Here is a 26042-nt window from a genome sequence, read left to right as displayed (position 1 = left end):
GTGGCCGCGTCAGTCGGGGCGGCGGGGGCGGGCGGGACCGGTGGGGGCCGGTGGGGGCCGGTTGTAAGTGGAGCGGGAGAACGGGGCTGGAGCGGCAGCGAAGTGGGACCGCAGCTGGGGCTTCCTGGTTAGCGCGGCCTGGCCTGGGCCAGCCCAGCCGGTGAGCGGAGGTGACGGGCGGAGGCGGACACACATACACATGGCGGCGGGAGGGGGCGGTGGCGCGCGCGGTAGCGGCCGTTACCGGCGGCGGGAAGGGCCGGTATCCGGTGCTCACCCTGCTAAGCTCTGTCTTTCCCGCAGGATGAAGAGCGGTGCAGACCATGGCGCGGCACCCAGCCCCCAGTCCCTGCGACAGACTGGCCCGTAGGACGTCGCAGACCCCCCGTGCCCTATAGCGATCCGTCTATTTAATTTTATGCTTAATTTATTAACCCATCACCCCACCCCCGCCATGGAACCGACCCCCGCGGTGCTCACCGCCCCCATGGCTGACTACCTCTGGATGCTGGTCCTGGGTTTCATCATTGCCTTCATCCTGGCCTTCTCTGTTGGTGCAAACGACGTGGCTAACTCCTTCGGCACGGCTGTGGGCTCAGGGGTCGTGACTCTGCGGCAGGCCTGCATCCTGGCCAGCATCTTTGAGACGGTAGGGTCTGTCCTGTTGGGAGCCAAGGTCAGTGAGACCATCCGGAAGGGCCTGATTGATGTAGAGATGTACAACTCCACGCTGCTGATGGCAGGTTCGATCAGTGCCATGTCTGGTAAGGAGCAGGGAAGTCACAGTGTAGGGGCAGGATGTCCCAGGGTGCCCTGGTGATGGCTTTCTTAGTAGGCTGGTTCTTTTCCAGGATCTGCTGTGTGGCAGCTGATGGCTTCATTCTTGAAGCTCCCCATTTCTGGTACCCACTGCATCGTTGGAGCAACCATTGGCTTCTCACTGGTGGCCCAAGGGCAAAAAGGTGTCAAATGGTCTGAGTTGCTGAAGATTGGTAAGTCCAGCTGGTGGGACCACCCCAGCCATGGACCTCATGTGTCCCTGGGCTTCCTTTTCTAGCAGCAGGATGCTGATTGTGCCTCCTGCTTTCTAGTGTTGTCCTGGTTCATCTCACCCCTTCTTTCGGGCATCATGTCTGCTATCCTGTTCTTCCTCGTCCAGAGGTTCATCCTTTGTAAGGTAAGGGCTGTCTGCCCTATTTTCTGACACTTTGGGGTTCTTGGCTGCTCTCAGTGGACTCGTTGGTTGGCTTATGGTCACCAGGGCTTCTCCTGGCACATCCTGGAGTGTGTGTGTTGGCACCAGGGGAGCCCTTTGAGAGCTGAAGAGGTGAGAAAATGGGGCTTGTGGCCACTCCACAGAGTGGACCTTGAGGGTTTTAGGGCATCACCTCCCCTCTGAAACATTGGAGTTGTCTTGCCTGGCTTCAGCAGGAACAGCCCTGTTTCCCAGTAATGAAGTAGACCAGAGCTGTCAGTTGGCCTTTTCCAAAATCCGGATGTAAGGATTTCTTCTTAATTTGGGGTAGGCTGCAGGTGAAGGTGGTGATCCACAGCCGTGGCTTTCCTCGGCTGGGAGGGACAAAATTTTTCCTGGAGCTAGGGAAACCACATTCCTTCCACCTGGGACCCCAGCTATGCAGGGAAACCTTCTGCATATCTGAGGTTAAATTCCTTTAAGTTTTACCTCTAACGATTCAAGGATTCAAGAGATGTTAAGATCTTATCACTAGCAGCCCTTTAAAACAGCTCAGTGACACCACTGTCACAGTAATCTTGTGTAACCAGCCTCCCAAAGCGGGGCTGGCCCTCTCATGCTCCATTTTGGTGCTGAGCAGTCCAGTTGCTCCATGCTGCTTTGGCATTCAGGAAGACTTGGTGTGCTTGTCCTGATGCCAAATCCCAATTGCTGGGCAGCAGTGGGGATTAAATGCTCCTGCTGCTGGGGTGAGGGCCTTGCTGCCAGGTGTGTGGTCATATAAGCTCCTCTGTGAGTAATGGATTTTTTATTTTGTCCAAGTCAGCTGGAAGGGGATAAAAGCTTTGAAAATTCTTGGGGAGTTGAAAGAAAAATGTAAGTGGAGGTGGCAGTTTGGGGAGCCAGGGAGAGGGTTCAAATGCCAGGTAGAGATGAGTTGTTCCAGGCTTGGGAGTGCTGGAACCCTTGTCTGGGCCTGCACTAGCTCTTTGGAGAGTCTTGTGGGACCCCAGGTGTTTTGCTACCTCCTGACATCGTAGCTGGGGGGCATTTGACTGTGGGTTGTTCCCTAAAGGCTGTTAGGAGCTGTCATCTGTAGGTGACTAAGGGCACAAACCCCTTCTGGAAAGAATCTGTTGTTAAGCTGCTCCTTAGCTGCTGCACAGCCCTCCAGTCTACCTCTCTACAGCACTGATATGTGTTTTCCAGGCAGATCCTGTTCCTAACGGCCTGCGAGCTTTGCCTGTCTTCTATGCTTGCACTGTGGGAATCAACCTCTTCTCCATCATGTACACTGGGGCGCCCTGTAAGTGCACAGCAGAATGCTTGAACCTGAATTTTGAAATTCTTTCTAAAGCCTCCATTAAATGCACGATTTACCCCTTTTTTGCTTTACAGGGCTGAGATCTCCTAGAAGGCGGCTGGCCTGTGCCGGTTACAGAAGGCGGCAGGCTAGCCTGCACTGTCTGGGCTAGATAGTTGCCCAACCAAAGAGACCTGCTCAAACTAAACTCCTCCAGACCTTTCTCCTTAGACTTCCCAGGACTGGCCAATAACATGACTTCCTGTTAACTCTTTACCTGTGCTAAAACTTGGGTATCTGCTGGCTGCTGAAGAGACTCTTCAGGCAGCTGGTAGTGGGGCTAGGAGCAGGGAATGGCATTGTACCTTCTGGTTCATCCTGTCCCTAAAAACAAGCTAATTATTCTTGTTGAGAAGAGCTGGCCCATGTGCTGCACAGTCTGAGCTTCAGTTGGGAAAGCCAAACTAAGATGCTGTGTTGCAGGAGACAGGTCACAAGCAGAGCTAAGAGAGGGCTCAGCAGGGACAGGCGGATTTGCCCACGGAGCCAGAGGCTCCGTCACCTCTGTTATTTGCTGGGATGACATGGCCTGAGCTGTTTTTTGGTGTGAGTGTGGGTTTCCTGTTGTGGAGGAGCCTCTGGAGGTGGGATGCGGGCAAGCAGTGCTCGCTCTGGCAGGTTTGCTTTGTAAACACTGGCTGGAAAATTTTTTGGAAGGATGTCAGCTTCCCCTTCTCTGGGCTCTCCAACATGGGGGAGAGGAGGACAGGCCTGCAGTGGTGCTGCTGAGGGCACTGGGGCTGCTCCAAAATCACTTGGCCATGTCCAAAGTAGATCTATGTTTATCCTGAGCCATGAACTGCAGCATGAGCTCTAGGTTGCTTGAGCGCAGGTTATGCAGGCAGACCTGTGCTTGGGTGAGGTGTCTGGGCTGCTTCAGGAGTAGTAAGTCACTACAGCAGCAAATGTAGGGTTTGGATAGTCACAAGCACCTGCTTGGGGTTACGTGATGCCAGTTCTCTGCTCAAAGTTAGGCTGCCTGTGAGAATGCTCCTAAGTGGGTCATGTATCACCTCAGATACCATGAAGCCTAAATTCCCATTGACTCCTGGAGCAGGAGAGCTGCCCTCCCCAGCAGCTGGAGGGGCTGGTGAGCTTCAGGGGGAGCATCCCAAGCTTCAGTCTGCTCTCCAGAGCAGGGAAGCAGCACTGGTGCTGCAGCAGACACACTGGGAGGTGTTTTTCCTTTGACATTGCAGCAAATGAGGGGACAAGAGCTGTGTGGAGCCTGGGGCATACACCACTCTCTACAGGGTCTGGCTGGGGGAGGAGGCTGTGAAGGGTCAGCTGCTGATGGTGATATGACCTGGGGGGCTCAGAGAGTATATCTGCAGTCTCAGTGTGGTCAGTGATGCCTTCCCAGCAGTGTTTCTCCCTGGCAGGTGGATTAGCTCAGGACTGTTGCAGGTGATGGAGTCCCTATGCCTGGGAAAACCAAAGTCATATATTGAGGAGGGTTTTGCCCAGAGGTTTTCAAAGATCCGTTGTTTTATTTCCTAGTGCTGGGCTTTGACAAACTTCCTCTGTGGGGTATCCTGCTAATTTCGGCGGGGAGTGCTGTTGTCTGTGCTCTCGTCGTCTGGTTCTTTGTATGTCCGAGAATGAAGAAGAAAATCGACCGTAAGTACTGCATCCCTCTGCGATCCCTGGGGAAGGGCACGCTCTGGCTAACCGAGTTCTCTTCCCAGTGGGAGATCCCATTAGCTGTGGGGCTGTCATTAGCGGAATCCTCATCTTCATTCAGGGACTAACCTACTCTTGAGTCATTGGGGCACTCATCACACTGGGCTCTGCCTGCTCCCACCTCAGGCACCCAAAACCCTTCCAGGAGCAGCTGTTGGGCTGCTGAGCAGTGTCTGGGGCTGATTGATCTGTGGGGTGATCTCTCTTGGAGCTGCTGTGGGCAGTATCAGACAGCTTGTCCCACTCTAATAGAGGAGAGAGGAGGCAAGAGACAATGTGCCTGTTGTAACCTTTAATCTTCTCATATCTGCTGAGCAGTCCTTGGCCTGGCTGACGCAGATCACAAGTTTAAATTAAATCCTTTCCCTGTAGCAAAAAACCCAAAACACTATTGAAAGGCATCCAAAGGATCAGCCCTGAGCTTTGCCTCCAGAGCAGTGCTTGGAACTGCATGTGGTCCTGAATATCAATGATGTGTGCAAGCTGGGGCCTTGGGAGTTGGTGATGAGGGGATGTCCTTGTGCTGGTGTAATTGGGGTGTGACTAACAGCTTTATGGCTGCTCTTGACAATCCTCCAGCTGTTTAACTTAACTCCTGCCTGTGAGGTGAGGTGGGCTCTTCTGCCTGTCAGACATGCTCCCTGCCTGCCCACGGCATCCCTGGGAGGAAGTGAGCATGTACAGAGAGATAGTTCTGCTGGGACTGGATGCCAGGATGAAGGGTTAATTCCACAACCCAGCCCTTGAAGGAAACAAAATGTCATGTTTATGACAAGACAGTGGTTTTGATTGTTGTCTGAAGGAACAGACCTCATGTTTTCACCTGGAGAAAACGTGCTTTTCTTGTTAGAGGTGGAGGAACGGCCTCAGCTTCCATGGCTGGGTGCTGCTGGTTTGCTTCCCTAGGCTAGACAGGAAACCAGGCTGCCTTTGGGTGGTGGAGACCAGCTCCTGTTTGGGTTTGTCATCCACCAGTGGAAGCTGGAGAGGAGCCCAGGCTGGAGCTGCTGGGCTGGTACAGAAGCTGGGCTCTTCTGGGTACCTTTCTGTCAGCTGTAGGGGTCATAGCCACTCCAAAAGTGGGTCTAGAACATCCCACTGGCCACAGGGATGGGACAAACATGGCCCAAAGAGGAACCTCTTCACTAGACATTACTGACATAAAAGCCCCATAATGGTGTTCACCACACCCCGTGTGGGTGGGGGTGTCTAAAAATAGGGGATGAGCTGGCTTAGATGGTTTGGCTGTTGTGCCCAAGACAAGGTCTGACTGTCCAGCAGTTTCCAAAGTTCAGGATGGGGAGGAGCTGTAAATTTTATTTAGCTGCCATAAATCTGAGTGGCAAAGGGTGTGGGCTTGCTGCTGGCATTGGGTGCAGTTGTGGAAAGGCTGCCCCTCTTCACAGGAGAGATAAAATCAAGTCCGTCTGAAAGCCCCTTGATGGAGAAGAACATTTGCCCAAAGGAGGAGCAAGAGGAGGCCAAGATGCCCCTGGGGGATGCCAAGGGCCCTGCTGATGATGCTGATGATGCTGTCCCCCCCCGCGCAGTGGTGGAGGAGAAGATGGTCTCCTTCAACCTGGGGGAGCTGGAGGAAGCCCCGGAGCAGGAGAGGCTTCCCAGCCTCGACCTGAAGGAAACAAGCATTGACAGTGGTGAGTAGCACGGGGTGATACGCATGGTAAGACTTCCCTAACGCCAAGCACCCCTTGGTGCTAACCCTTCCACCTGCTGTCCCTACTGGCAGGAGCTGTACGGCTGCCCAATGGCAACTTGGTCCACCTGAGCCAGGCAGTGGGCCACCAGCTGGGCTCAGGCGGGCAATACCAGTACCACACTGTGCACAAGGACTCTGGCCTCTACAAGGAGCTGCTGCACAAGCTGCACCTTGCCAAGATGGGGGACTGCATGGGGGACTCAGGGGACAAACCCCTGCGGCGCAATAACAGCTATACCTCCTACACCATGGCCATCTGTGGCATGCCCCTGGATTCTCTGCGTGCCAGGGATAGCGAGGAGGGGGAGAAGCTGAGCTGGTCTGTGGTGGACACTAAGAAGAGGGTCCGCATGGACAGCTACACGAGCTACTGCAATGCAGTGGCAGATGCACACCCGGCTGCAGATGTGGACCTGAACACAGCCCAGGCAGAGCTGGGTGCCAGTGACCACAAGGGCAGCAGTAGCTCCCTGGAAGAGTGGCATGAGCAGGACAAGCCTGAGGTGTCCCTACTCTTCCAGTTCCTGCAGATCCTCACAGCCTGTTTTGGCTCCTTCGCTCATGGTGGTAATGATGTCAGGTCAGTGGAGTTAGGGGGAGCCAGGGAGGCTGCTATCTGTCGTGAGTGCTCATAGAATCATGGAATCAAACTAGTTCGGGGTGGAAGGGACCTTAAATACCATCTTGTTCCAACTCCCTGCCATGGACATGTTCCTCTTGACCGGGTTGCTCCATGCACCATCTAATCTGCCTTTGAACACTTCCAGGGATATTCTATCTTGCAAAGAGCCTTTGTCCCTCTAGACCAGATCCCATTTCTCTTCCAGCAATGCCATTGGGCCCCTGGTTGCACTCTTCCTGGTCTACCAGACGGGCGATGTGGCTACCAGGGTGGCAACTCCCATCTGGCTGCTTCTCTATGGGGGTGCAGGGATTTGCATTGGCTTGTGGGTCTGGGGAAGGAGAGTCATCCAGACGATGGGGAAGGACCTGACTCCCATCACACCATCCAGGTAAGGGCTACCATGGAGCAGAGAGGATGTTCCAGGCAGCCTGAGAGCTGCGTTCTGCTCCAGGAGCCACTCTCCCTTCTCTCTTGTGGGTTTCAGTGCTGGAGCTGGGGTGTGTGTAGCTCCAATACCTTGCTGCATCCTGGGGGGTTCATCTGGGGCTCTGGAGAGCCAAGCTGTGCTGCTTTGAGCTGAGCCCACTGGGTGTTTTGGGGTATCCAGTGCCCCTATTCTGATCTGCTTTCTGTCCCTGCAGTGGCTTCAGCATTGAGCTGGCATCAGCAGTGACAGTGGTCATTGCCTCCAATGTTGGCCTCCCAATCAGCACAACCCACTGCAAGGTAGGAGGGGTAGCGGGGGGATAGCTTTGGCTCAGTGTGAGCTCAGTGTTCCCAAATCCTGGTGCTTGAAGGGCTGAGCTGTGTGGGAGGCCCCACTCTGGGCTGCTGGCCACTGTCAGCTCCCAGCTCTGCCACTTGCATCTCAATGTGAGGTGGCAGTGGCTGCCCAGCCTTGGGGTGGGTCCCTGGGGCACTTGGGACATGATGGGAGAACAAAACCCCTTTCAGGGTCCCCTAGGCTCTGCCAAGAGGCAAATGGAACCTAAGTTCTGTGGGGTCCTGGTCCTGTCACCCCTCTGGGGTGCCAACTCCCTGCCCTGCACTCCCTGCTTGTGCTCTTGTAAGGTCCCCACAGGCTGGAGCAGGATTCAGGGCTCTGGCCTTGGGGGGGTGAAGGAGCGCATGTTTGGGGAGTGCAGATGCCTGCTCTGGTGCTGAGCCATGCCCTGACTCCTTGGGCAGGTGGGCTCAGTGGTCTCAGTGGGCTGGCTGCGCTCCAGGAAGGCAGTGGACTGGCGCCTCTTCCGAAACATCTTCATGGCGTGGTTCGTCACTGTCCCCATCTCCGGCCTCATTAGTGCTGCCATCATGGCTGTCTTCAAGTTCGCTGTCCTGTGACGGCACCAGGGCTCCCACTGCTCCTGCTTCCCACTGCACTGCTGTCCTCCCTTGAGGAGCCACTGAGGCTGCCTGCTGTGGGGTGGCAGCTGCGCCAGCTGCGTGTAGTGCTGTCACTGAAGTATCTTTTTTTTTATTTTTATTTTTTAAATATAACTGTCTTGGCGCTAGCATTGTGGGGGGTGTGCTGCCAGGGCTGTATCTGCCCCCAGGTGACCCCCCTGATCTGCTGTAGCTGTAGATAAGCAGTTAGTGGGGGTCACTTTCTCACTTCTACTGAGCCCCTGGTAGTGATTTCTTGGGGGAAGGACAGAAGTTGGTCCTTGCCGGCCCCAGAACAAAGGGCTGGGGCGTCATGGGCTACCCCTCTTGCAGGCTGTGCAGTGTTCAGCTTTGCCTCCATTGCCGTAGTGCTGTGGGCACCATCCTGCTCGGGGGCCCTGGGGGCTGCCCTCTGGCCTCCTGTCACTGCTGCTACCTCGAACTTAATAAAGATTTCCTTCGTATGCCAGTGCTGCCTGTGGTTCTGGGGATTTTGGGATACGGTGGGGGCCAAGGTGCTTCCCAGTAGCCCTCCCTGCTTTGGCCCCGTGCTCTGCGAGGGAGCTGGGGTCAAAGATAAGAGCCTCACGTGCCCCCTGGATCATGGGAGGGGCTGTAAACAGCCCTGGGTTATCGGGGCCCTACACCTGGGGGCGGCTGCCCCTCTCATCAGCCCCGGCCCCGGTGTGGGGGGATGTGTGGGTGTGATCGCCTGTCCGGCCGTGTGTGTCTGTCCCTCCACAGCCCTGGGACAACAGTTGCTCCGCCGCCCTTCCATGTGCTGTGGGATGCTCCTTCCTGCCTGGGTCAAGGCCGGGCCCAGGGCCTCACGTCAGCGGCCTCGGGGTGTCGCAAGAATGTCGGTGGGGGCAGCCGGGAGTGCTGAGGGAGGGGGACGGTCCTATGGGGCGACACACGTAGGGTTTCGAGAGGTGCTTCATGTGCTGCGTGGGGACGCTAACGCAGCCCCGTAGGGCGGGGGTGCCCGATCCTGTCCCGATCTCCCCGTTAAGAAGCCGGGGCGTATTCGCCGCGGCCGCGGCGCCCTTTGGGGCGGCGGCGAGGCCGGTCCCTGACCCCAGTTAATGATTCCCCGCGGGCCGCTTGCCGCTGGGCAAACAGCAGCCCAGGGCTCCGGGCCCGCGGGGGGGGCAGGGGGTCGGGGGGTACACCCCGACACGGCGGGGGCAGCGTGGTGGCACGGCCGAGGAGCGGGGAGCCCCATTCAGGGAGGGCACGGGGAGCACTCCCCGTGTGCGGGGGCCACGCGTGAGGAGGTGTCCGTACCCCATGGGGGAACATCAGGGGATGACAGGCCCATTTGCGGGCCACCCTCTCGGGGTACTCCGGCCTCGTCCTGGCTGTGCTGCCCGAGGCGGGGCCGGGCACGGCCGGGGGCCGGGACGGGGCGGTTCCGCAGAGCTCCGTTAAAGCGGCGGCGACCGGAGGCGGTGGCCGGAGGCAGTGGCGATGGGCAGCGAGGGGCAGCGGGGCCCGGCGGCGGCCCGGGGCCTGGGGCAGGGCGACCAGCGGGCCCTGCGGAGGGACTGCCAGCACCGGTGGGCTGGGAGCTGCGGAGGGACTGGAGGGCAATGGGGGCAGCAGGACTTGGGGATACGGGGCGATGGCTTGGGGAAGGACATGTGGGGAGGGCACACGGGGAAGGGAGCAGGACCCGAAGGCCCCGGGGTTCAGGTACGGGATAGGACCCTTGTCGTATCGGGAGGAGGCAGAGACTCTGGGTGTCATGTAGACATGCCGGGGTAGGGGCAGGTCCAAACAGGGGCTCACTATCCCCCACCTTCCCACAGTCCCACCTCCCTCCTCCAGCTCCATTTCCAGCTCCACAACCCATTTTTCTGCTCCAATAATTTGCTGTGGGGGCCCTCGGCTGGGATGAACACACAGCCCTCCCGGAGCACCGACCAGGGACTGGGATAGGGAAACGCGACCCCATCTCTTTCTCTCTGCCACTCCCAGCCTTAAACCTCTCCTCACCCCATAACTTCCTCCATGGTAACCTTCAGGATCTTCGTCAACCGGAGCCTGGCGCTGGAGAAGATCAAGTGCTTTGGCTTTGACATGGACTACACCTTGGCCAGTGCGTTTTGGGGGACCATAAGACAGGGGGGGTAGTGGTGGGATTCCCCCCAGCCCCTGCCCACATCCCTCTTTCCCCCCCTGCAGTGTACAAGTCCCCTGACTACGAGGAGCTGGCCTTTGCCTTATTGCTGGAGCACCTTGTCACCATTGGGTACCCTCCTGAGATCCTTGCCTACAAATATGACCCCACCTTCCCCACCCGGTCAGTTTGTGGAGGGAGGCCCAGAGACGGGAGAGGAGGGGAAATGAGCCCCCCACCCACTGATAGCTGTGTGGTGCAGGGGGCTGGTGTTTGATGCCCTGTATGGGAACCTGCTGAAGGTGGATTCCCACGGGAACCTGCTGGTCTGTGCCCATGGCTTCCGCTTCCTCAAGGGGTGAGTCTGGGAATTCACCACCCCTGGGGCAGGGCAAAGTTGGAGGGGGGGTCCCTCAGGGTGGAGTGCAGCTCCATGCTTCCTCCCCAGAGCCGAAATCCTCCACTATTACCCCAACAAGTTCATCCAGCGGGATGACATGAAGCGCTTCCACATCCTCAACACCCTCTTCAACCTCACAGGTGAGTGAGAACCCCCATTGTCCTGGCCCTCCCACCACCCTGGGGTACTGTCCTGCCCTGCACCCCCTCTCACAACCTACTCCCCCACAGAGGCCCACCTCTATGCCTGTCTCGTGGACTTTTTCACCAACTGCTCCAGATACGTCAAGTAAGAGGGAGGTGGTGAATGGGGGCTTGGTATTGGATTGGACAGGCAGTAAATCTTGTGGGGAGCTTCCCTTAGCAGGGCAGGCCCTTCACCCCCTCCATTCCTGACTGTTGCAGCTGTGACACCGGCTACAAGCATGGGAATCTCTTCATGTCCTTCCGCAGCATGTTCCAGGATGTGCGTGAGGCCATGGACCATGTCCACCTCTCTGTACGTGCAATGGGCACAGGGCTGGTGGTGGTGGGTGCTGAGAGTGCTGGGGTTTTCCCTCATGCACATCCTGGGAGATTTTGGCCAGCCCCACCCCATCCCTTCTGCAGGGCTGCCTCAAGGAGAAGACTCTAGAAAACCTGGAGAAATATGTGGTGAAGGATGTGAGTTCTGCAGATCCCTATGGACCCCTCCCTATTCTGCTGCCCTCAGTCAATTCCTTGCGGCCCGCCTTGTGTTCCCCCCCACTGACTTACCCTTCACTAGCCCCGTGTGCCACTGCTGCTGAGCCGCATGAAGGAGGTGGGGAAGGTCTTCCTGGCCACCAACAGTGATTATACCTACACTGATGTGAGTCATGGGGGTCATGTCCCCCACCACGAGGTCCAGCCTGCCCTGGATTGGGGAAGCAGAGGGGATGTGTTGAAGCACAGGCAGGGTCAGCCTTGCCTGGGAGCAGCAGTGATGATGCCAGATGTCTTTACAGGCCATCATGTCCTACCTGTTTGACTTCAGCAATGAGGACAAGGTGAGTCTGTCCTCGGTGTGGGCTGGATAGGAGGTGCAGGGTGCCATCAGCATCCTCTTGTTGATCCCCTCTCCAGCATCCACAGGCTGACGTCCCACAGCGCCCCTGGAGGTCCTATTTCGACCTGATTGTGGTGGACACCCGCAAGCCCCTCTTCTTTGCTGAGGGCACCGTCCTGCGCCAAGTCGACACGGTGGGGATCTCTCCCCTGCTGCAGGGCTAGTTGGGGTGGTGGGTACCATGCAAGCACTGAGCAGGCTCCCGTGGGCACAGCAAGGTAGATTCATGGCTGGTTGGACACCAAGCAGGTACATATAACAGTGTCCCCCTCCTGGGGTCCTCTTGTCCTGCAGGACACGGGGAAGCTGCGCATTGGGACATACACTGGCCCCCTCCAGCACTGTACTGTCTACTCCGGTGGTAAGCGCACAGCTGGGCTCTGTCTGGGCTCTGTGGGCGGCATAGGGGAACATGCCCACATCCCCCCCCCGACCCCCTGCTGTCACAGGCTCCTCAGATGTGGTGTGTGACCTCCTGGGTGTGAAGGGCAAAGACATCCTCTACATGGGGGACCACATCTTTGGGGACATCCTCAAATCCAAGAAGCGGCAGGGCTGGCGCACCTTTCTGGTAGTTCCTGAGCTGGCCCGTGAGCTGCAGGTCTGGACAGAGAAGAGTGGTGAGCAGTGCCGGGTTGGGGACACAGACTTTGCCATACAAGGGGAGGTGGCCTGGAGCCTCCTACACCCCTCAATGGCAAAACTGCCTCAGTGGGCCATGCCCTGACCCTCTCTGTCAGTCTTGCTGGGCAGTGGGTGATGCTACTGCACTGAGCTGGCCCTGTTGCCCTTGCAGAGCTGTTTGAGGAGCTGCGGAGCCTGGATGTCTTCCTGGCTGAGCTGTACCAGTGAGTTGGTTGGGGTGGGAGACAGGCAGGAGTGGGAGCACCTGTGGGGAACCCTTCAGGTGAGCCCTTAGCTGGGTCTGTTCCATTCCAGGCACTTGGATAGTGGCAGTAGTGAGCGCCCAGACATCAGCTCCATCAAGCGTCGGATCCAGGTGACACCCAGGGCACTACCCCAGCTGACACACAGCCCAGCTCCTCCCCCTGCCACAACTTCCTCCATGGGAAGGAAGTTCCCATGCTCTGACTGTCCTGCTGCACCCACAGAAAGTGACACATGAGATGGACATGTGCTATGGGAAGATGGGCAGCCTTTTCCGCTGTGGCTCACGTCAGACACTCTTTGCCAACCAGCTGATGCGCTATGCAGACCTCTATGCTGCCTCCTTTATCAACTTTCTCTATTACCCCTTCAGCTACCTTTTCCGGGCACCTCCTGTCCTGGTACGTAGCCCCCAGCCCCTGCTGGTCACCCACTGTGCCTCAGTTTCCCTCTCTGCCTGAGGGGGAATAGAGGGCATGGGGCTGGGTTCATGGGGCTGATAGAGGTGTTGGGTGGGCACCCAACCCGTTGGCTGGCTGGTGCCAGCCTCTCTCTGGGAGCCTTGTCCACCCCCCCACAGATGGCCCATGAGTCAACGGTGGAGCACTCTCGCCTGGACTCAGGGGATGCGGTCACTGCCCTTCCTCCCTGGCTGGCCCAGCATGGTGACCCTGTCCAGCAGGTGGGTGGCAGGGAACAGAAGGGCAGAAGGACAAAGTGGCATCCTGCCACACTGTGCCAACTGAGCCCCTTCTGCACTGTCTCAGGTCCCCCAGGACTCGAGTGGGGAGGAGGAAGATGATGGAGAAGCCTGAGCACACCCCAACTGCTGCCATGCCAGGTGCCAGACCCACAAGAGGGCTGCATTCAGTGGCCTTGGACCACTTGCACTGCCAGATCAAAGCTACTCGTGGCCAGCTACCACATCTGGTGGCCACAGGATGGCTGGTGGCCCTGACTCATGGCCCCTGTCACACCTGTCCCTGGGCAGTTGGGACCTCCTGACTGTGCCCAGCGTCAGGAGAGGCACACCCCCCTCCCCTCCCAAGCCTGCTAGCTCCTGCCCCTTTAATTCATATCTGCTTGGTGCCCTTTATACCTCTCCTGCCAGCTCAGTGTCAGCCTGGGGCCATCCAACACTAGGGTGAACAGGCAGTACCACTGCTGCAGTATCACTGGAAGCCCCACTGCAGCAGCTGGAGTCCCAGCAGCTCCTGCTCCTTTAACCTCTGGGCCTGGCCATGAGCACTGCAATGCTGGGTGGAGGGGGTGGGGCTCTGGAGGCAACAGCTGCTCCAGTGGAACCCCCTTCACCTGCTGTTCCCCTCTTCTTTTTTCTACCCTTTTCTATTTATAAAAGACACTCAAAACTGGTACTGCAGAGACATAGAACTGGCTGTTTTAAAGGAAAACTGTTTTGTTCCTGCACCTGAGAGGTGCGGGCAAAGGGCAGTCCCCAAACCCTTGTCCAGCACCTGGAACAAGCACAAGTCCCTGGGGAGAAGGTGACAGCCTTGAGATATCCCCACCTCTGCAGAGGGAGACAGGTCTGAAGCGCTCCACAGAGTGGAGCTAGCCCCTTGCCAGAACTCCAGCACACTGCTCTGAGACTCCTGATCCATGACTCAACAGAGATGCTAAGCAAGGCTGGGTTTGGGTGCATCATGAGGGAAAGAGGAGGCAAAAGAGCATGATGGGGCCAGGACCACTGCTTGCTGGGGCTGGGTGGATGACAGTAGGGTTTCCTCACCTTCTGCAGCTGCTGTATGGTCACTGTTCACAGCAGAGAGCACTTGCCAATCCCCTCACCAGCCTCTTGCTTGGTACCTTGTGCCACTGCCTGTTCCAAGTGCAGTGACAGCAGCAGAGGGGGCCTGAACTGCACTTAAAATGCTTGGCTGCCCCCAGACCCCAACCATGTCCAGGAGTTGGGGGCCTGGCCTGCTGCACCCCAAGGTCTTCTGCAGCCCTTGGTGCTGCTGTCAGTCTCACGGCCTCTGCAGAAGCTGCTGGGGCACTGCAGGTCCCCCAGGCCCTCAGTCACAGCCATTGCTACCACCTTTACCTCCAGACACTCGGTCTGCATATGTGCCTCTCAGTAGGGGACATACAGATGCTCTCCAGGTAGGGCACAAGGCAGTTCCAGAGCAAATTGCTCAGGACATTGCTTTCAAACACTGGGAGGTGCCTGGAACATCACAGTCCAACTGACACCATTCTACAGCAGGAAAACCAGAGTGTATGTCACCGGGATGAGTAGCTGAGGGCAGTCCTGGGAACACAATCCCAGGAGACACAGCTGGTGTCTCCACACCACTCACTAGCCCACACACAACTCTACTGCAAGTTTTAATACACTTAAAATCAGCATTTGGATATTTGATACAGGCTTATTCTGTGCCATCCCCTGCCCCCTACATCTGAGGGGCAGGAAGAGCAGTCAGGGTCATGTGTATGAGGCAGCATGGTGGGCAGGCAGCCTGCCCCTGCTGGGAACCCCTCAGGAGCTCTTGAGGGGATGGGAACCCAAACCCTCCAGCTCTGTCACTTCTGGCAAAGCCATGTTTTTCTGGAAGAAGAAACAAGTCTCCTCCTCAGCATCCAGGATTTCACTGAGGGATGACACCACAGGGTCATGGTCCTTCAGCATCTCTGGGTAGTGACTCCTAGCCCTCTCAATCCGTAGTGAGCGCCGCACGGGTGTCAGAAATTTCAGTTCTGGGCTTTCCAGGAACTCCCTTCCTCTATGGAGAGGACAAGAGACTTGGGTAAACCCTGCAGATGACCACTGGTATGGAGGGTGTGTGCTACCAGGAGCAGGAGTTTCAGCCTTACCTGGATGCAGATGTAACCCGTAACTTGACTGAGAAGTGAAGGGAGGTCATGGGCCTCCCAACCAGGCCTGGAGTCAATGCTATGGGCTGCCTCTCACCTGCACAAGGCGTTTTAGGCTCCCGAGAAATGGGTTCCTCCACCTTTTCTCCTGGCATGAGAGTAAAAGACCAACACTGTTGCCAAGAGCTGCTATGGGGGGGATTACACCTCTGCACTCTGGACTGGGGCAGAGTGCCTGCCTGCAGAGGCTAGCTGAGCCTCCATCCCAGGCAGATTAACAGTGTGTCCCATTTTTCAGATCAGTATTCCAGACTTTCACAACCTCATCAGGAGGGAGATGAGATGCTGAGACACACTGTAAACAGTGTTGCTTCCCGGCTGGCAACATCAGGGAGCCCCTGCCTGCCCATGCTCCAGTCAACCCCATAACACTCAGGTTACCTTCCCATTTTTGGCCCGCATCCTTCAGAATATTGAGAGCAGTTTCCCTGAGTTCCTCGACTGGCTGCAGGAAAAGCAGAACATGGGTCAGGGCGGGTCTGGCATAGGAATGGAGACCAGAGTTACAGCTGAATAGGAGGAAAGGCTTTTGCTGCACTGCAACACCCTGTGCTGAGGACAGCAGGAAGAGGCTGCAGGATTCTCCTTTACCCAGTGGGATCCATCAGCACCCAGCACAGCTAGCCAGGTGCCCACTCTGCATGGGCACATCCCTCAGCATGGAATGGGACTGGCAGCACTAAAGGATTTTTTCACCAGTGACTAATGCTGCTAAACTCATTCAAAAACCTGGCCCCTGGATCTCCAGGAAGCCATCCAGAGCAGAGGCAGTGAACACAGGGAGCTGGCACGCCCCACTCACCTCAGCCCCAGCACTGACTGCTTCTCTGTACAGCTGCAACACGTCAAAGGGGCCGCTCCGGGCCAGCAGCTTTGCCCGACAGATCCAGAATTTGGCAAATTTCTCTGCCTTGGGCACAAGGGACAGCACTGCCGAGAGCTCCTCTGCATGGACACCCTGCAAGGAGAAAGGGTAAGAGGCTGAAGAAAGGGGTTCATGGCATGGAGGAGTATGTGCACTAGGAAGCAGTCCGTGCCTGACCACAGCTCCCAGCGCTCTCCAGGAGGTAGGGCTCAAAAGTCTGGGTTTGCAAGTCTCTACACAACCATGGCAGATAAAAGCTGTCCCGCCTCTATCTTCCCCTTGCATAATTGAGTCTAGTATTCCAGAGGGATGTCAAAGGATAGACTCTTGTGCTGGCATTAATTGGGGCCAATAAACCCTGGAGCAGGGCTAGCAGTCAAGTCTTCCCAGCAACTGTTTCACACCAGGGCCCTACCTCAAACTGTGACATCCACCAGGGATCTACGTCAAGTTGGCTGGGGTAGAATTAATTTCCTTCCCAGTGGTTGGTATGGAGCTGTGCTTGGGATTTGTGATGAACACAGCGGTGATGAGAGGTATTTTCATTACTGTTGAGCAGGATTTACACAGGACCAAGGCCTTTTCTACTTTTTGTGCTGCCGCACTGGCAAGGTGGCTGGGGATATGTGGGAAGCTTGAGAGGAGACACAGCCAGGAGAGGTGACTCAAACAGTCCAAAAAGATATTCCAGACCCTATACTCAGTATATAAAGTGGGGGGACATTTGGAGTGATGCTGTTTGTCTTCCCAAGCCACCACTTCATGTGATGGGGTCCTGCTCTCCTGGAGGTGATAGAACACCTGCCTGGCCATGGGAAGCAGGAAGTCAATGTTTTGCTTTGCTTGTGTGCACAGCTTTTGCTTGCCCAATTAAACTGTCTTTACCTCAACCTATTAATTCTTTGTCTTTTACCCTTATGATTCTCTCCCCAGTCCTGCTGGTGGAGGACTGCGTGAGCAGCTGCACATGGCTTAACTGCTAGCTGAGGTTAAACCACAACAGTCTTTTTTGACAGTGTACCTCTCCATTCTCCAAGTCAGCACAGCTTACTGCATGCCTTTGGCCTACCCATAATTTTATGAGAACTTTTATTTTCCTGTGTTTCCCCTCTGGCAGCTGAACACTTGTTCCCAACCCCTGTTCGCTACTGGAGTGACATGGCCCTCATCCCCTGGCATGCTCCAAGAGAGGAAAAGCTCATTAAAACAGCTCCTTTCCCATTCCCACCTCCTCAATGAGCTTCAGGCACTCAGTGAATATAGAGTTGATCTTTGCTAGGCAGTGCTGCTCTGGATTCTCTTGCTTCTCTTTTGCTTTGACCTTTCTGCAGGACAGCTTCACTGCCTGCTTCTGAAGCAGCGTCATTGGCGGCCGCTTGTATTTCTTGCCTTTGGATGCCAACCACTCCTCCAGCTGTTTCCTGTCCAAGGACCAAGAGATTACAGTTAACACCCCAGAAGACAGTAGCTTGACATGAGCTGGCTGTTTTTGCTCAGAATTTCCCTTTATCCAACTTCAGCTTCTTAAAAAGAATCAGTGTATCTAGCTCAGAAACACACCTGAGCTCTAGACTGGGAAAGGAAAACACGCTCAAGCATAAACCTTGAGACTAAAGCAGGAGAGTGACCACACACTCTCCTTCCACTTACTGAATCAGTGGGAGAGGAACCCAGGGTGCCACCCAACAACATCCCCAACTCTTTCAGGGCATCAACCTCCCAACAACCTTTTGCTGATAAAAGACTTTGGACTCTGTTTTCATCAATGACGATGCTGGCTCACTCAGTCAAACCCTTTAAACTCTGCTGTTTCTTGGAGGCAGGACCCAGATGGCCAGAGCTGCCACTTACTTACGATCTGCAGCTGATGGGATCCTTGGGATACACCTCGCCTGCGTGCCACTTGCCTTTGGCAGCTCTGGTTTAAGCTGATGTTTCCTACTTCTCAAATCATCCTCAAATACATGAGTTTTGGAATTGTGGATGCTGTGAGTCTGGTTTGGGTGATCTGTCCCTTGGGATGCTGCTGTGTGTCCAGGAGGCACCACCTTTACATCCTTCCTGTCCATTCCCTCTTTAATCATGGGTCTTGGCCATGGCAAAGTGACACCTGATTTCAGACTGGATTTCAGGTTTGTGGTTCCCTGGGGCTTGCCCAAGGTGGGAGGCTTGGTGGGAAATCTTCTCACTGGTGAAGGTTGGCTGTGGTGCTTAAGACTTCCCCCTGGGGCTGTGCCAGGTTGCCTCACTGTAGAAGTTTTTCCCTGGTTTGTTCCTGGGTTTTTATATAGCAATTCAGCAGAAGCAGGAAGGAACTGAGAGGGCTGAAGTGGCTGAGTTCTGATACTTGTATTTGGAGATACGCTCTTTGATTCTGACAGGGTTTTCCTGAATTTATCCAGAACTGGCTCTTCTTTAGCCTGGTGGTTACTAATTCTGTCTTTTGGACCCAGAACAGGCCTCGACATTACAGCTGAGCTTTGCTTGTGGACCAAGACTCTCTTCTTCCTGATACTGTTTGCATCAGATTGGAAAGTTCTGATCAGCTCTGGGGATGCTGGGACCCATGGGTCGAGGTTTTCCTTGTGGCAGACCAGCCTGTTCTGCAGCCCCTCATTCAGGGAGTGAGGTGCTCCAGGAGGAGGGTGGTCACTTTCCACCTGAGGCGCTGCTGCAGGGACAGTCTCCTGTGTAGACTTCTGGTTCCTTTTTGGATTTAGGTGACCAGAGCTTGAAGGTGGGAGCCTGCCTCTAGTCTGTGCAGAAGCAGGAAGTGTCATGGTGTTCCCTGGCTGCGCTGGACGCACCCCTCCTGCTCTCTGGGATGTATTTGAAGGCTTCTTCTGAGCAATGTGGCCAGTGTGCTGTGTGGATTTGGCTCCAAGTTTGCCATTCTCTTGAGCACCCTCCATCACATTCCCAAGAACATCCTTCTTGTTCCTGTCAACCTGGAAAGACAAAGCAGCCCTCAGCTCCAAGGAGAGCGCAGCTTCATCAGACCCTGACAGCTGGCCCAGGGGACAGTCATGTGACAAAGCAGCTGTCAACAGAACAATAACACAATACCCACCAGGACACGGGCAAAGGATCAGTCTCCCAAACTGAAACTCCTAAGCTAAACTCCTTTGAAAAATAGCTAGTTGACTCATTGCCAGCTATTTAGCAATCTGTGGTATGTCCCCCATTTGGAGTCAAGAACTCATGACCTGACTTGGGGTTGTGGTTTTCAAAGCAAGTTACAGACTTGAATTGAAGCCAGGATGAAAAATTATGATGACTAAAGTACATTCGCTTGTGACACTATAAGCAGCAATCCTGAGTGAGACCTTTTGAGCTCTCTTGGACTGTGTGGGCTGTGACCAGCATCTCCCTCCAAGTGGGGATTCTCAGAGCTAGAAAACTTTCATGTTTGCTGTACTTGGGGGAACAGCAACATGTCAACAGAGACAGGGCCGATACCCCCTTTCCCCAAGGCTCAACCCTTTTCCTGTTGAGAAGATACAAAGGCATCAACATGAGTCCTTCACTGAATTTGAGAACTTTTCACAGATATATCTTGTACAAACGCTTTAGGTCTATGTGTGTGTAAGTATGGTAGAGCAAATGTTCTATGAATGTGGCTTTCCTTGGTTCTTAAGTACTTTAGATTTTTAAGTCAGGCCTGTAAGCAAGTTATTTTTGTGCTACAGTAAATTCTAGATTAATCCTTTGTTAAAATATTTAACTGAAGCTATTAATTAAATGCTGTTAAGTTTAAGTGCTGTTAAAACTTTCAGGCCTAAACTGTTGGTCAAGCCCAGTGCTCAGATTAGCAAGGCAGTCTCTGCTCTGAATCTTGTGACTCAATGGACCTTCCTTGTTCCTTTTTATCCTTACTCTTCCCTGATTCCCCCAGCCCCCACATAGATAACTTTTGCACTGGTTTCGGTTTTAGATTGATTGATTTTAGCTTGCTTTTTCTCTATGTGCTTTAACCATCCAGTAAGTAGTCGAGTGAACCTTGACAATGAACTTTGTTGTGCTTTCACTTCTATATTAAAACTGCTTTTGCTGATATCTTTGCCAGTGATTCTTTAAGCAACCATAATACACTCATTCATGACAGGGGACTGTGTTCTGCCAAGGCTCACTGTCACCCTGAAATCTCAGTTTTTCGATCTTGTTGACATAGTTTCTAAAAACTTTCCCAGGACAGTGACTGTAAACATAGATATGTGTACATTCTTTCTGATACACGTCTTTTGATGGACATCTCTCACGGCCAGTGTCGTTGGGAAGGTGTTAACCTGACTATCCAATCCCTGGCCATGGTCAGAAACTTATAAATACTGAGAGAAGTGTTCTTCCTTTCACCACACCTTGAGCTGCATCCATGTGACTCATTTCATGTCCAACAGCGACAGCTCACTTAAAGCATGAAAGACTCAAAACCTTCCTACTTACATGATTGAGTTTAGAAACTGGTTCTAAGGGTGGATTCAGGTGATTAGTCCAGTCCTTTAAAAAGGGTCTGTAAAAGTCCAACAATTTATCAGGTTATTTATCACCCATAAGAAAGGCAGAAAGAGTTAAATATCTAACCCACTGCTGGTTGTCTCAGACACAGGAGCTTAGGAGTAGCTTTCAGAAATCAAAACCTTTCAAGGAGCACCACCACATCCTATTAATTCTTTCTCTTTTGTGTGGCAACAGAAAAGCAACACAAGCCACTAACATCCAAGGTTGTCACAAAACTTCCATGGACAACAAAACTAATCAAAATTATTCCTGCAGGCAGTGGTCTGGCAGGTAGCAGGGCTCGAGGCTCCCAAACTGCCCTGTGTGTCACAGACAGCTGAGGTCATGCTGCAGACTATAGTGGTGCCTCAGAGAGTCTTCACCAGAGTTCATTGCAGTGTGGCTGATCCACAAGCCCTGCAGCTGTCCAGGCACTGCAGATAAGCAGGAAGGTGGGACAGCAGGCCACTGTCAGCTCCCATAGTTCTGTCCTCCCTTCCTCCTCTGCACAAAACTGGAGCCCTCTGACAGCAGCCAGCTGTGGAGTTCTCCCATCCCTCTGCTCCAGGGTAGCAGCTCAGTCCTCTGCGAGGATTAATGCCTCCATAAGTTTTTTTTTTTCTGTAAGAAAGAGCCTAGAGAGTGAGGGGACCATCCTCTGTTCTGCCTAAGTGCTGCACTATGCCAAAAAGAAAGGTCATGAATCTTCTCTCATTCCTATTATATTAGTGCTGTTTCCCAGAGCCTGGGGACAGGGAATGGTTTGCTCTTTGATCCTGCTACTCCTCTTCACATTTTCCTGCCAGATGTACAGAAAACGCCCCTTCCTGATATTAACATATTCCAAAGGCCACTGGAAGCTGCCATTAAAAACCAGTGGTGAGACTCCCATTATCCTTTCCTTGAGATCTGGTTCGAAATCTGAATCTTTAACAGCAAGGCTTGTTCTGCCAGAGCCAGGAGTTGAGATGAGAAAGTTTCACAGAATCCCATAAAATATGCAGAAGAGACACCATGAGCTATTGGGAATTTGTGCCTGCTGCCAGTAACTATAGACTGGTGCCAGGGTGCTGTGGGGGCAGAGCCTAGACAGGCCCTAGAGGCCCTGGCAGGAGCTGGTTCTTTGTACACAGATTGGAGAAGGTAGACACTGGGCAGTGGGGAGAGTCAGCTATACCTCAGACCTTTACATATCATCTCATTCAAGCCCAACATCGTCCTAACTTACTTTGTGCTTAGGCATTTCAGCCTTTCCTTGGCTGCTTGGCAGTTCTGCAGCCGGCTCCTCCGTTGCACTGCAGAGAGATGACAGTAAATACAGTGCGCACAGCATGGTCTCGGTACTCAAAAAATGAGTACCCACAACAACAGATTTCTTGTTACTCTCAAACACTCTATGGCACACCTCTGGAGCTCCCTGCCCGGGGAGCCTGGCAATGCTGTTCCCAGAAACTCCCATGCACATGATATTGCCTAGAAGCTCACTGACACTTAAGCTCCCTGACCCTCACAGTGTGATGCCACTCAACACCTCAACTGTGCACAGCTCAGTTTGCAGAAGGAAAGGGGAGATGCTGTCCATGATTCAGCTTCAGCTGTCTATGCTGCAGGCCTGCATTCACTAGCAGCCAAGCCCTCTTCTAAAACACAAGAGGGAAAAGCAAGGAGTGTCTCAACAGTACAGAGAATACTTCTGACACCTCCAGTTTGGCTACAGCACTAGGGCATCTCACAGCCAGAGACCAGCATCATCCCATCCCCAGGGCCCCGGTCCTAACACTCTCCCAGTCTCACCCGATCACCCACATCTCACGCTGAGCTTTAGGGACACGTCAAGCTCCGCCGCCCTCTACTTCCCAAGGCTTCCACGGAGCCTCAAGAGCAGCAAGATCCCCCAACGCATCCCCGCTCCTCCCACACTGCCTTCTCCCAAAGCGCGTCCCTGGGTCCGTTTTGTGGGCACCTCCCGCAGGTTCACACACCCTCACCCACACCACACGCCCCCCACAGGCCCCCGGGCCGCCCACGCCCCCAGGTTCCCCAGCCGGGAACCCCTCAGACCAAGCTCCGAGGCTCCCAACCCCTCACCGGCCCCCTCCATCTCAGACGCTTCCGCAGCACGACCACCGGCACTCCCAACAACCGCCGCGCCGTCCTCATTTGCCACCCCCTTCTTCAAATCGACCAATGGAGAGAGCCAAACGCCGGCTTTGGCTCCGTTATTGGCTGAGGGGGGTAGGGGGCGGTGACAACGCGTCCCCTCCGGCGGTCGCAGCCGCTGGGGCGGGGCAGGGGTGGGTGCCTGCGATGACAGGCGTTGTCACGCCGTGACAAGCCATGTCATGCTACACTGAGCCCGGTCACGACGTGCCATTGCACCGTGTGCCGTGCCGTGCCGTGCCATGCCGTGCCATGCCGTGCCATGCAATACCATGCGATGCCACGGCACACCATGCTATGCTGCACCATGCTGTGCCACATGATAAGGCATGGTGTGGTGTGAAATTGCATGATATGGTACACCACATCATGCTACGTGATGTCGTGCCACACCCTGTAATGCCACACCACATCACTCATTGTCCTGCTGCACTGTGGCCCACCATGCCATGTGCTGGCTGCAGCTGGGGCAGAAGTGACAGTTCCAGGCAGATACCGGGGCTGCTGGGGATCCACCATGGGATGCCCGCCCCAGCCACCTCCCAGCTATGGTGTAGGCATGGAGACAGAGTGGTGGAGGGTCCTGCATAAGTCAGGATGGTCCCTGGGCTGTGGGGTGGCCCCTCACTCCCTGAGCTTTCACCCAAAAAGCAGCCAAAGCAGAAGAATTTTCCCATCCATAACTCCATCCCCCATGAGAAATGAGCTGAGGAATGCTGTCCTAGAAAACTTTTTATTTCCACCTCCATTCACATACAAGTTAAAAGCAAAAATAAATAAGGGGGCACAATAAATAAGTACCAAAACAATGGGCAGACACAATAAATAAATACAGACGGGGGTGGCTCGAGCCCATGGGGCCCAGAGCTGCTATTTCACATGAAATAGATGGGGATGGGGGTTGTGTCCTAGGGGGTTGTACTTGGTACATACAGCCTGAAAACCGGTGACTGCCGATTGGGTTGATGCAGCATCCTCAGCGCCTACTCAGCTCATAGGTAGCAATGTTCACCTGGTCTGGGGTGTTCGTGATGCTTACAGGCTGGCGGGGCTGCAGGGAAGTGCAAATGAACCAGCCGGGGAAGGCGGCCGACTCAAAGCGGGTGGTCCCCTCAGCTGGGCTGTCCAGGCGGTAGAAGATGAATCGGGTCAGCTCCACACTCTCAATATCCCTCCTGATGTCAGCTTCCTATAGCCAGGGGGGTGAAATCAGGGTCAAGGTGGAATGGAGCCCCCAGTTGCACAGAGGACAGACTGGTGGGACCCCCTGCTCACCTCCAGCTGCAGCATGGGCTTGGTGCCACTCATCACACATGACATATAGAGTTGGTAGCCCTTGATACCCAATGCCACCGGCGCCCTTCCAGACCCTGGACTGCCTTGTGATGACCGGGGACGGTACAGAGCAATGTTGAGCTTCACTGCAGAGAGAAGGGACAGGTAAGTGGGTGATCCTGGGGTTGTGGGGTGGCTCCTGGGTGGTCCTGGATTTAGGGACAGGGACACTGGGATGGGAGCACATGCTCTCACCTTTCTGTCCTGCAGAGGGTCCCTGCAGGTGCAGGGCCACCAGCTGGGTGGGTGACTCCAGTACGAAGCACTTGTGGTCAATGTCCAGGATGTCAAAGGACTGGGAACGAGTGTAGCGGAAAACGGGTGGCCTGGTATAACTGCCCTTGATGCACTGGAAGGAGATGGGCTCTGTGGGGAGTGAGACAGTCAGCAGGATGCTGCTCCCAGGTCCAAGAGTATCCCCCAAGAATATCCTCTGACTGGGGTGACACCCCTGACATCACCCTCGTACCAAAAATATCATCCAAGAAGCTGCCCAGGTCACTATCAGCGAAGTCCTTGTGCGACGGCTGCTTTAGGAGCTTGGTCACAGCAACCACCAGGATGGCAGCCTGGCGGAAGGTCCTGGAAAGGTGTCCTTTTGTCACTGTCACCTGGATGCCCACCTCAGGTGATGTCACCTCCAGGTCCAGTCGGGGCTTCTGGGGAAGAAAGGGGATGCAGGGTGAGAGCCTGGCTTCCATACGATATAGACCTCACCACTCCCACTGCCCCAGCATTACCTTCTGCAGGCAGAGACAGTTGGGGCCATACAGTGTCTCCTCATTCAGGCTGAAAGGCAAAGGGAGATGGTGAAGTCAGGGTCAGGAATGCAGTATCACATCCCCAAAGTCTTCTCCAGAATGTCTGTTCTTACCTGCCGCTCTCCAGTGTGTCCAAATCAGGGACGAATGCCATTGCCGCTGCTGACTGCAGAGCTGCGGGCAGAGACTTCACAATACCTGCAAACTTCTGAGGCACTTGGCTGCCTGCTCCTGCCTGTCCTGCCTGCAGTGCTGTTTGGCTGCTCTCTGAGCCCGGCGTCAGTGTGGCTGGTTTTCAAGAGTCTCTAGAAGGAAGCGCCGTCAGAGTGGGATTTCCAGGTTTCGCAATGCCTGGTTTTACCCAATTGCTCTGTTGAGACTGGAGGGCTGGGGGAGCTGGTTGCCCCCAAGCAGTGCAGTGGGGAGGCAGAGCATGGAGCAGACAGGGGATGTTCCAGGAGCAGAGTATGGGGCAGAGCAGAAGGATGCTCCAGGGCTGGCGTGTGGGGCAGAGAGCAGAGGCAATGTTTGGGGTTGATGTGTGGGGCCTGTGCCATGTGTCAGGCTGCCATTTGGTTCACCCAGCAGGGAGGCAGACTCAGTGCCAGCTGTGACCCCAGTCCCAATCCCAGCCCCAGCACAGCTGTGATGACACCCACCCTTGTCAGGGCCAGGGATTGTGGGTGTCCTGGAAGTGTCTGGTGATGCAAGTGCTGCCACTCCACCATTTCCCATTGCTTCCTCTTGCACTGCCCAGACCCCTGGTGCCATGGCCAGCTGTGCCTCCTGTCACCCCTCTCGTCCTCGCTGCCCTAACACCAATGGGTGCAGGACCTTGCTGTCCGCTCTGTTTCTTGTGCCCGCTCATGCCACCCTGGGGACATGTTCTTCAGAGTCATGGCCTTTAGGGACACTCCTCATCCTCATGTTCGTCCAGCACGCCAGATTGCACCATGCTGGGAGGGCCGGGGATGTGCGTGGCTGGGCTTGCGTGGACTCGGGCTGTTGGGGTGTTTTCCTGGCACCTGTTTCACTTCCTGAAAGTGCCATCCAGCCCTGCACAG

At 55.0% G+C, this 26042-nt stretch overlaps 4 protein-coding genes across 5 annotated transcripts; 2 read left to right on the top strand and 2 right to left on the bottom strand.

Moving 5' to 3' along the window:
* On the top strand, positions 1–18777 carry SLC20A1 (solute carrier family 20 member 1). 2 transcript variants are annotated; one of them, XM_088068321.1, is made up of 11 exons: positions 1–160; positions 304–764; positions 852–992; positions 1092–1177; positions 2405–2501; positions 4059–4178; positions 5648–5896; positions 5989–6538; positions 6786–6971; positions 7225–7309; positions 18679–18777. In XM_088068321.1, exons 2-11 carry the CDS (start codon positions 419–421, stop codon positions 18700–18702), a joined length of 1884 nt encoding a protein of 627 aa, XP_087924447.1. In that variant the 5' UTR covers positions 1–160; positions 304–418; the 3' UTR covers positions 18703–18777. The 2 variants fall into 2 exon arrangements, with proteins under 2 accessions (XP_087924447.1, XP_005532953.2); XM_005532896.3 differs by lacking the exon at positions 18679–18777 and adding an exon at positions 7772–8433 and having other exon boundaries at positions 2–160.
* Positions 9181–13841, top strand: LOC102109022 (cytosolic purine 5'-nucleotidase). The gene is made up of 18 exons (XM_005532928.3): positions 9181–9528; positions 9997–10070; positions 10157–10274; positions 10354–10449; positions 10540–10631; positions 10722–10779; positions 10896–10989; positions 11100–11153; positions 11257–11340; positions 11477–11518; positions 11595–11711; positions 11872–11938; positions 12027–12197; positions 12374–12425; positions 12517–12577; positions 12690–12866; positions 13046–13147; positions 13233–13841. The coding sequence occupies exons 1-18, from the start codon at positions 9440–9442 to the stop codon at positions 13278–13280; spliced, it is 1596 nt and encodes a 531-aa protein (XP_005532985.3). The 5' UTR covers positions 9181–9439; the 3' UTR covers positions 13281–13841.
* On the bottom strand, positions 14802–22894 carry CKAP2L (cytoskeleton associated protein 2L). Its single transcript, XM_005532927.3, has 9 exons — positions 22811–22894; positions 21951–22017; positions 20669–20735; positions 18077–19173; positions 17454–17646; positions 16163–16318; positions 15742–15805; positions 15301–15448; positions 14802–15209 (listed from the first exon to the last, which is right to left on the bottom strand). Exons 1-9 carry the CDS (start codon positions 22821–22823, stop codon positions 14966–14968), a joined length of 2049 nt encoding a protein of 682 aa, XP_005532984.1. The 5' UTR covers positions 22824–22894; the 3' UTR covers positions 14802–14965.
* Positions 22895–23630: 736 nt separating this feature from the next.
* On the bottom strand, positions 23631–25203 carry LOC102108659 (interleukin-1 receptor antagonist protein). The gene is made up of 6 exons (XM_005532926.2): positions 25092–25203; positions 24958–25006; positions 24687–24876; positions 24413–24583; positions 24158–24303; positions 23631–24071 (listed from the first exon to the last, which is right to left on the bottom strand). Exons 1-6 carry the CDS (start codon positions 25130–25132, stop codon positions 23859–23861), a joined length of 810 nt encoding a protein of 269 aa, XP_005532983.1. The 5' UTR covers positions 25133–25203; the 3' UTR covers positions 23631–23858.
* Positions 25204–26042: the final 839 nt, after the last annotated feature.

This window comes from Pseudopodoces humilis, chromosome 30, assembly GCF_049639895.1.
Source record: "Pseudopodoces humilis isolate 2021_Gansu_Grassland_sample_001 chromosome 30, ASM4963989v1, whole genome shotgun sequence".
NCBI lineage: Eukaryota > Metazoa > Chordata > Aves > Passeriformes > Paridae > Pseudopodoces > Pseudopodoces humilis.
Note: the sequence above shows the minus strand (reverse complement) of the source record. Positions and strands in the feature narration are given on the sequence as shown.

Excerpts from the sequence above, each read along its gene's own strand:
- SLC20A1 (XM_005532896.3), top strand. The coding sequence starts at position 419 with ATGCTTAATTTATTAACCCATCACCCCACCCCCGCCATGGAACCGACC. Across the intron at positions 5,897-5,988 it reads GGAAACAAGCATTGACAGTG|GAGCTGTACGGCTGCCCAAT; the intron begins GTGAGTAGCACG and ends CCCTACTGGCAG. Across the intron at positions 6,539-6,785 it reads CATGGTGGTAATGATGTCAG|CAATGCCATTGGGCCCCTGG; the intron begins GTCAGTGGAGTT and ends TTTCTCTTCCAG.
- LOC102108659 (XM_005532926.2), bottom strand. The coding sequence starts at position 25,132 with ATGGCATTCGTCCCTGATTTGGACACACTGGAGAGCGGCAG. Across the intron at positions 25,007-25,091 it reads GACACACTGGAGAGCGGCAG|CCTGAATGAGGAGACACTGT; the intron begins GTAAGAACAGAC and ends TTTGCCTTTCAG. Across the intron at positions 24,072-24,157 it reads AGCCCATGCTGCAGCTGGAG|GAAGCTGACATCAGGAGGGA; the intron begins GTGAGCAGGGGG and ends CCCTGGCTATAG.
- CKAP2L (XM_005532927.3), bottom strand. Across the intron at positions 15,806-16,162 it reads CAGTCAGTGCTGGGGCTGAG|CCAGTCGAGGAACTCAGGGA; the intron begins GTGAGTGGGGCG and ends CTTTTCCTGCAG. Across the intron at positions 15,449-15,741 it reads TGCGGGCCAAAAATGGGAAG|GAGAAAAGGTGGAGGAACCC; the intron begins GTAACCTGAGTG and ends CTCTCATGCCAG.
- LOC102109022 (XM_005532928.3), top strand. The coding sequence starts at position 9,440 with ATGGGCAGCGAGGGGCAGCGGGGCCCGGCGGCGGCCCGGGGCCTGGGG. Across the intron at positions 10,632-10,721 it reads CACCCTCTTCAACCTCACAG|AGGCCCACCTCTATGCCTGT; the intron begins GTGAGTGAGAAC and ends ACTCCCCCACAG. Across the intron at positions 11,712-11,871 it reads TCCTGCGCCAAGTCGACACG|GACACGGGGAAGCTGCGCAT; the intron begins GTGGGGATCTCT and ends CTTGTCCTGCAG.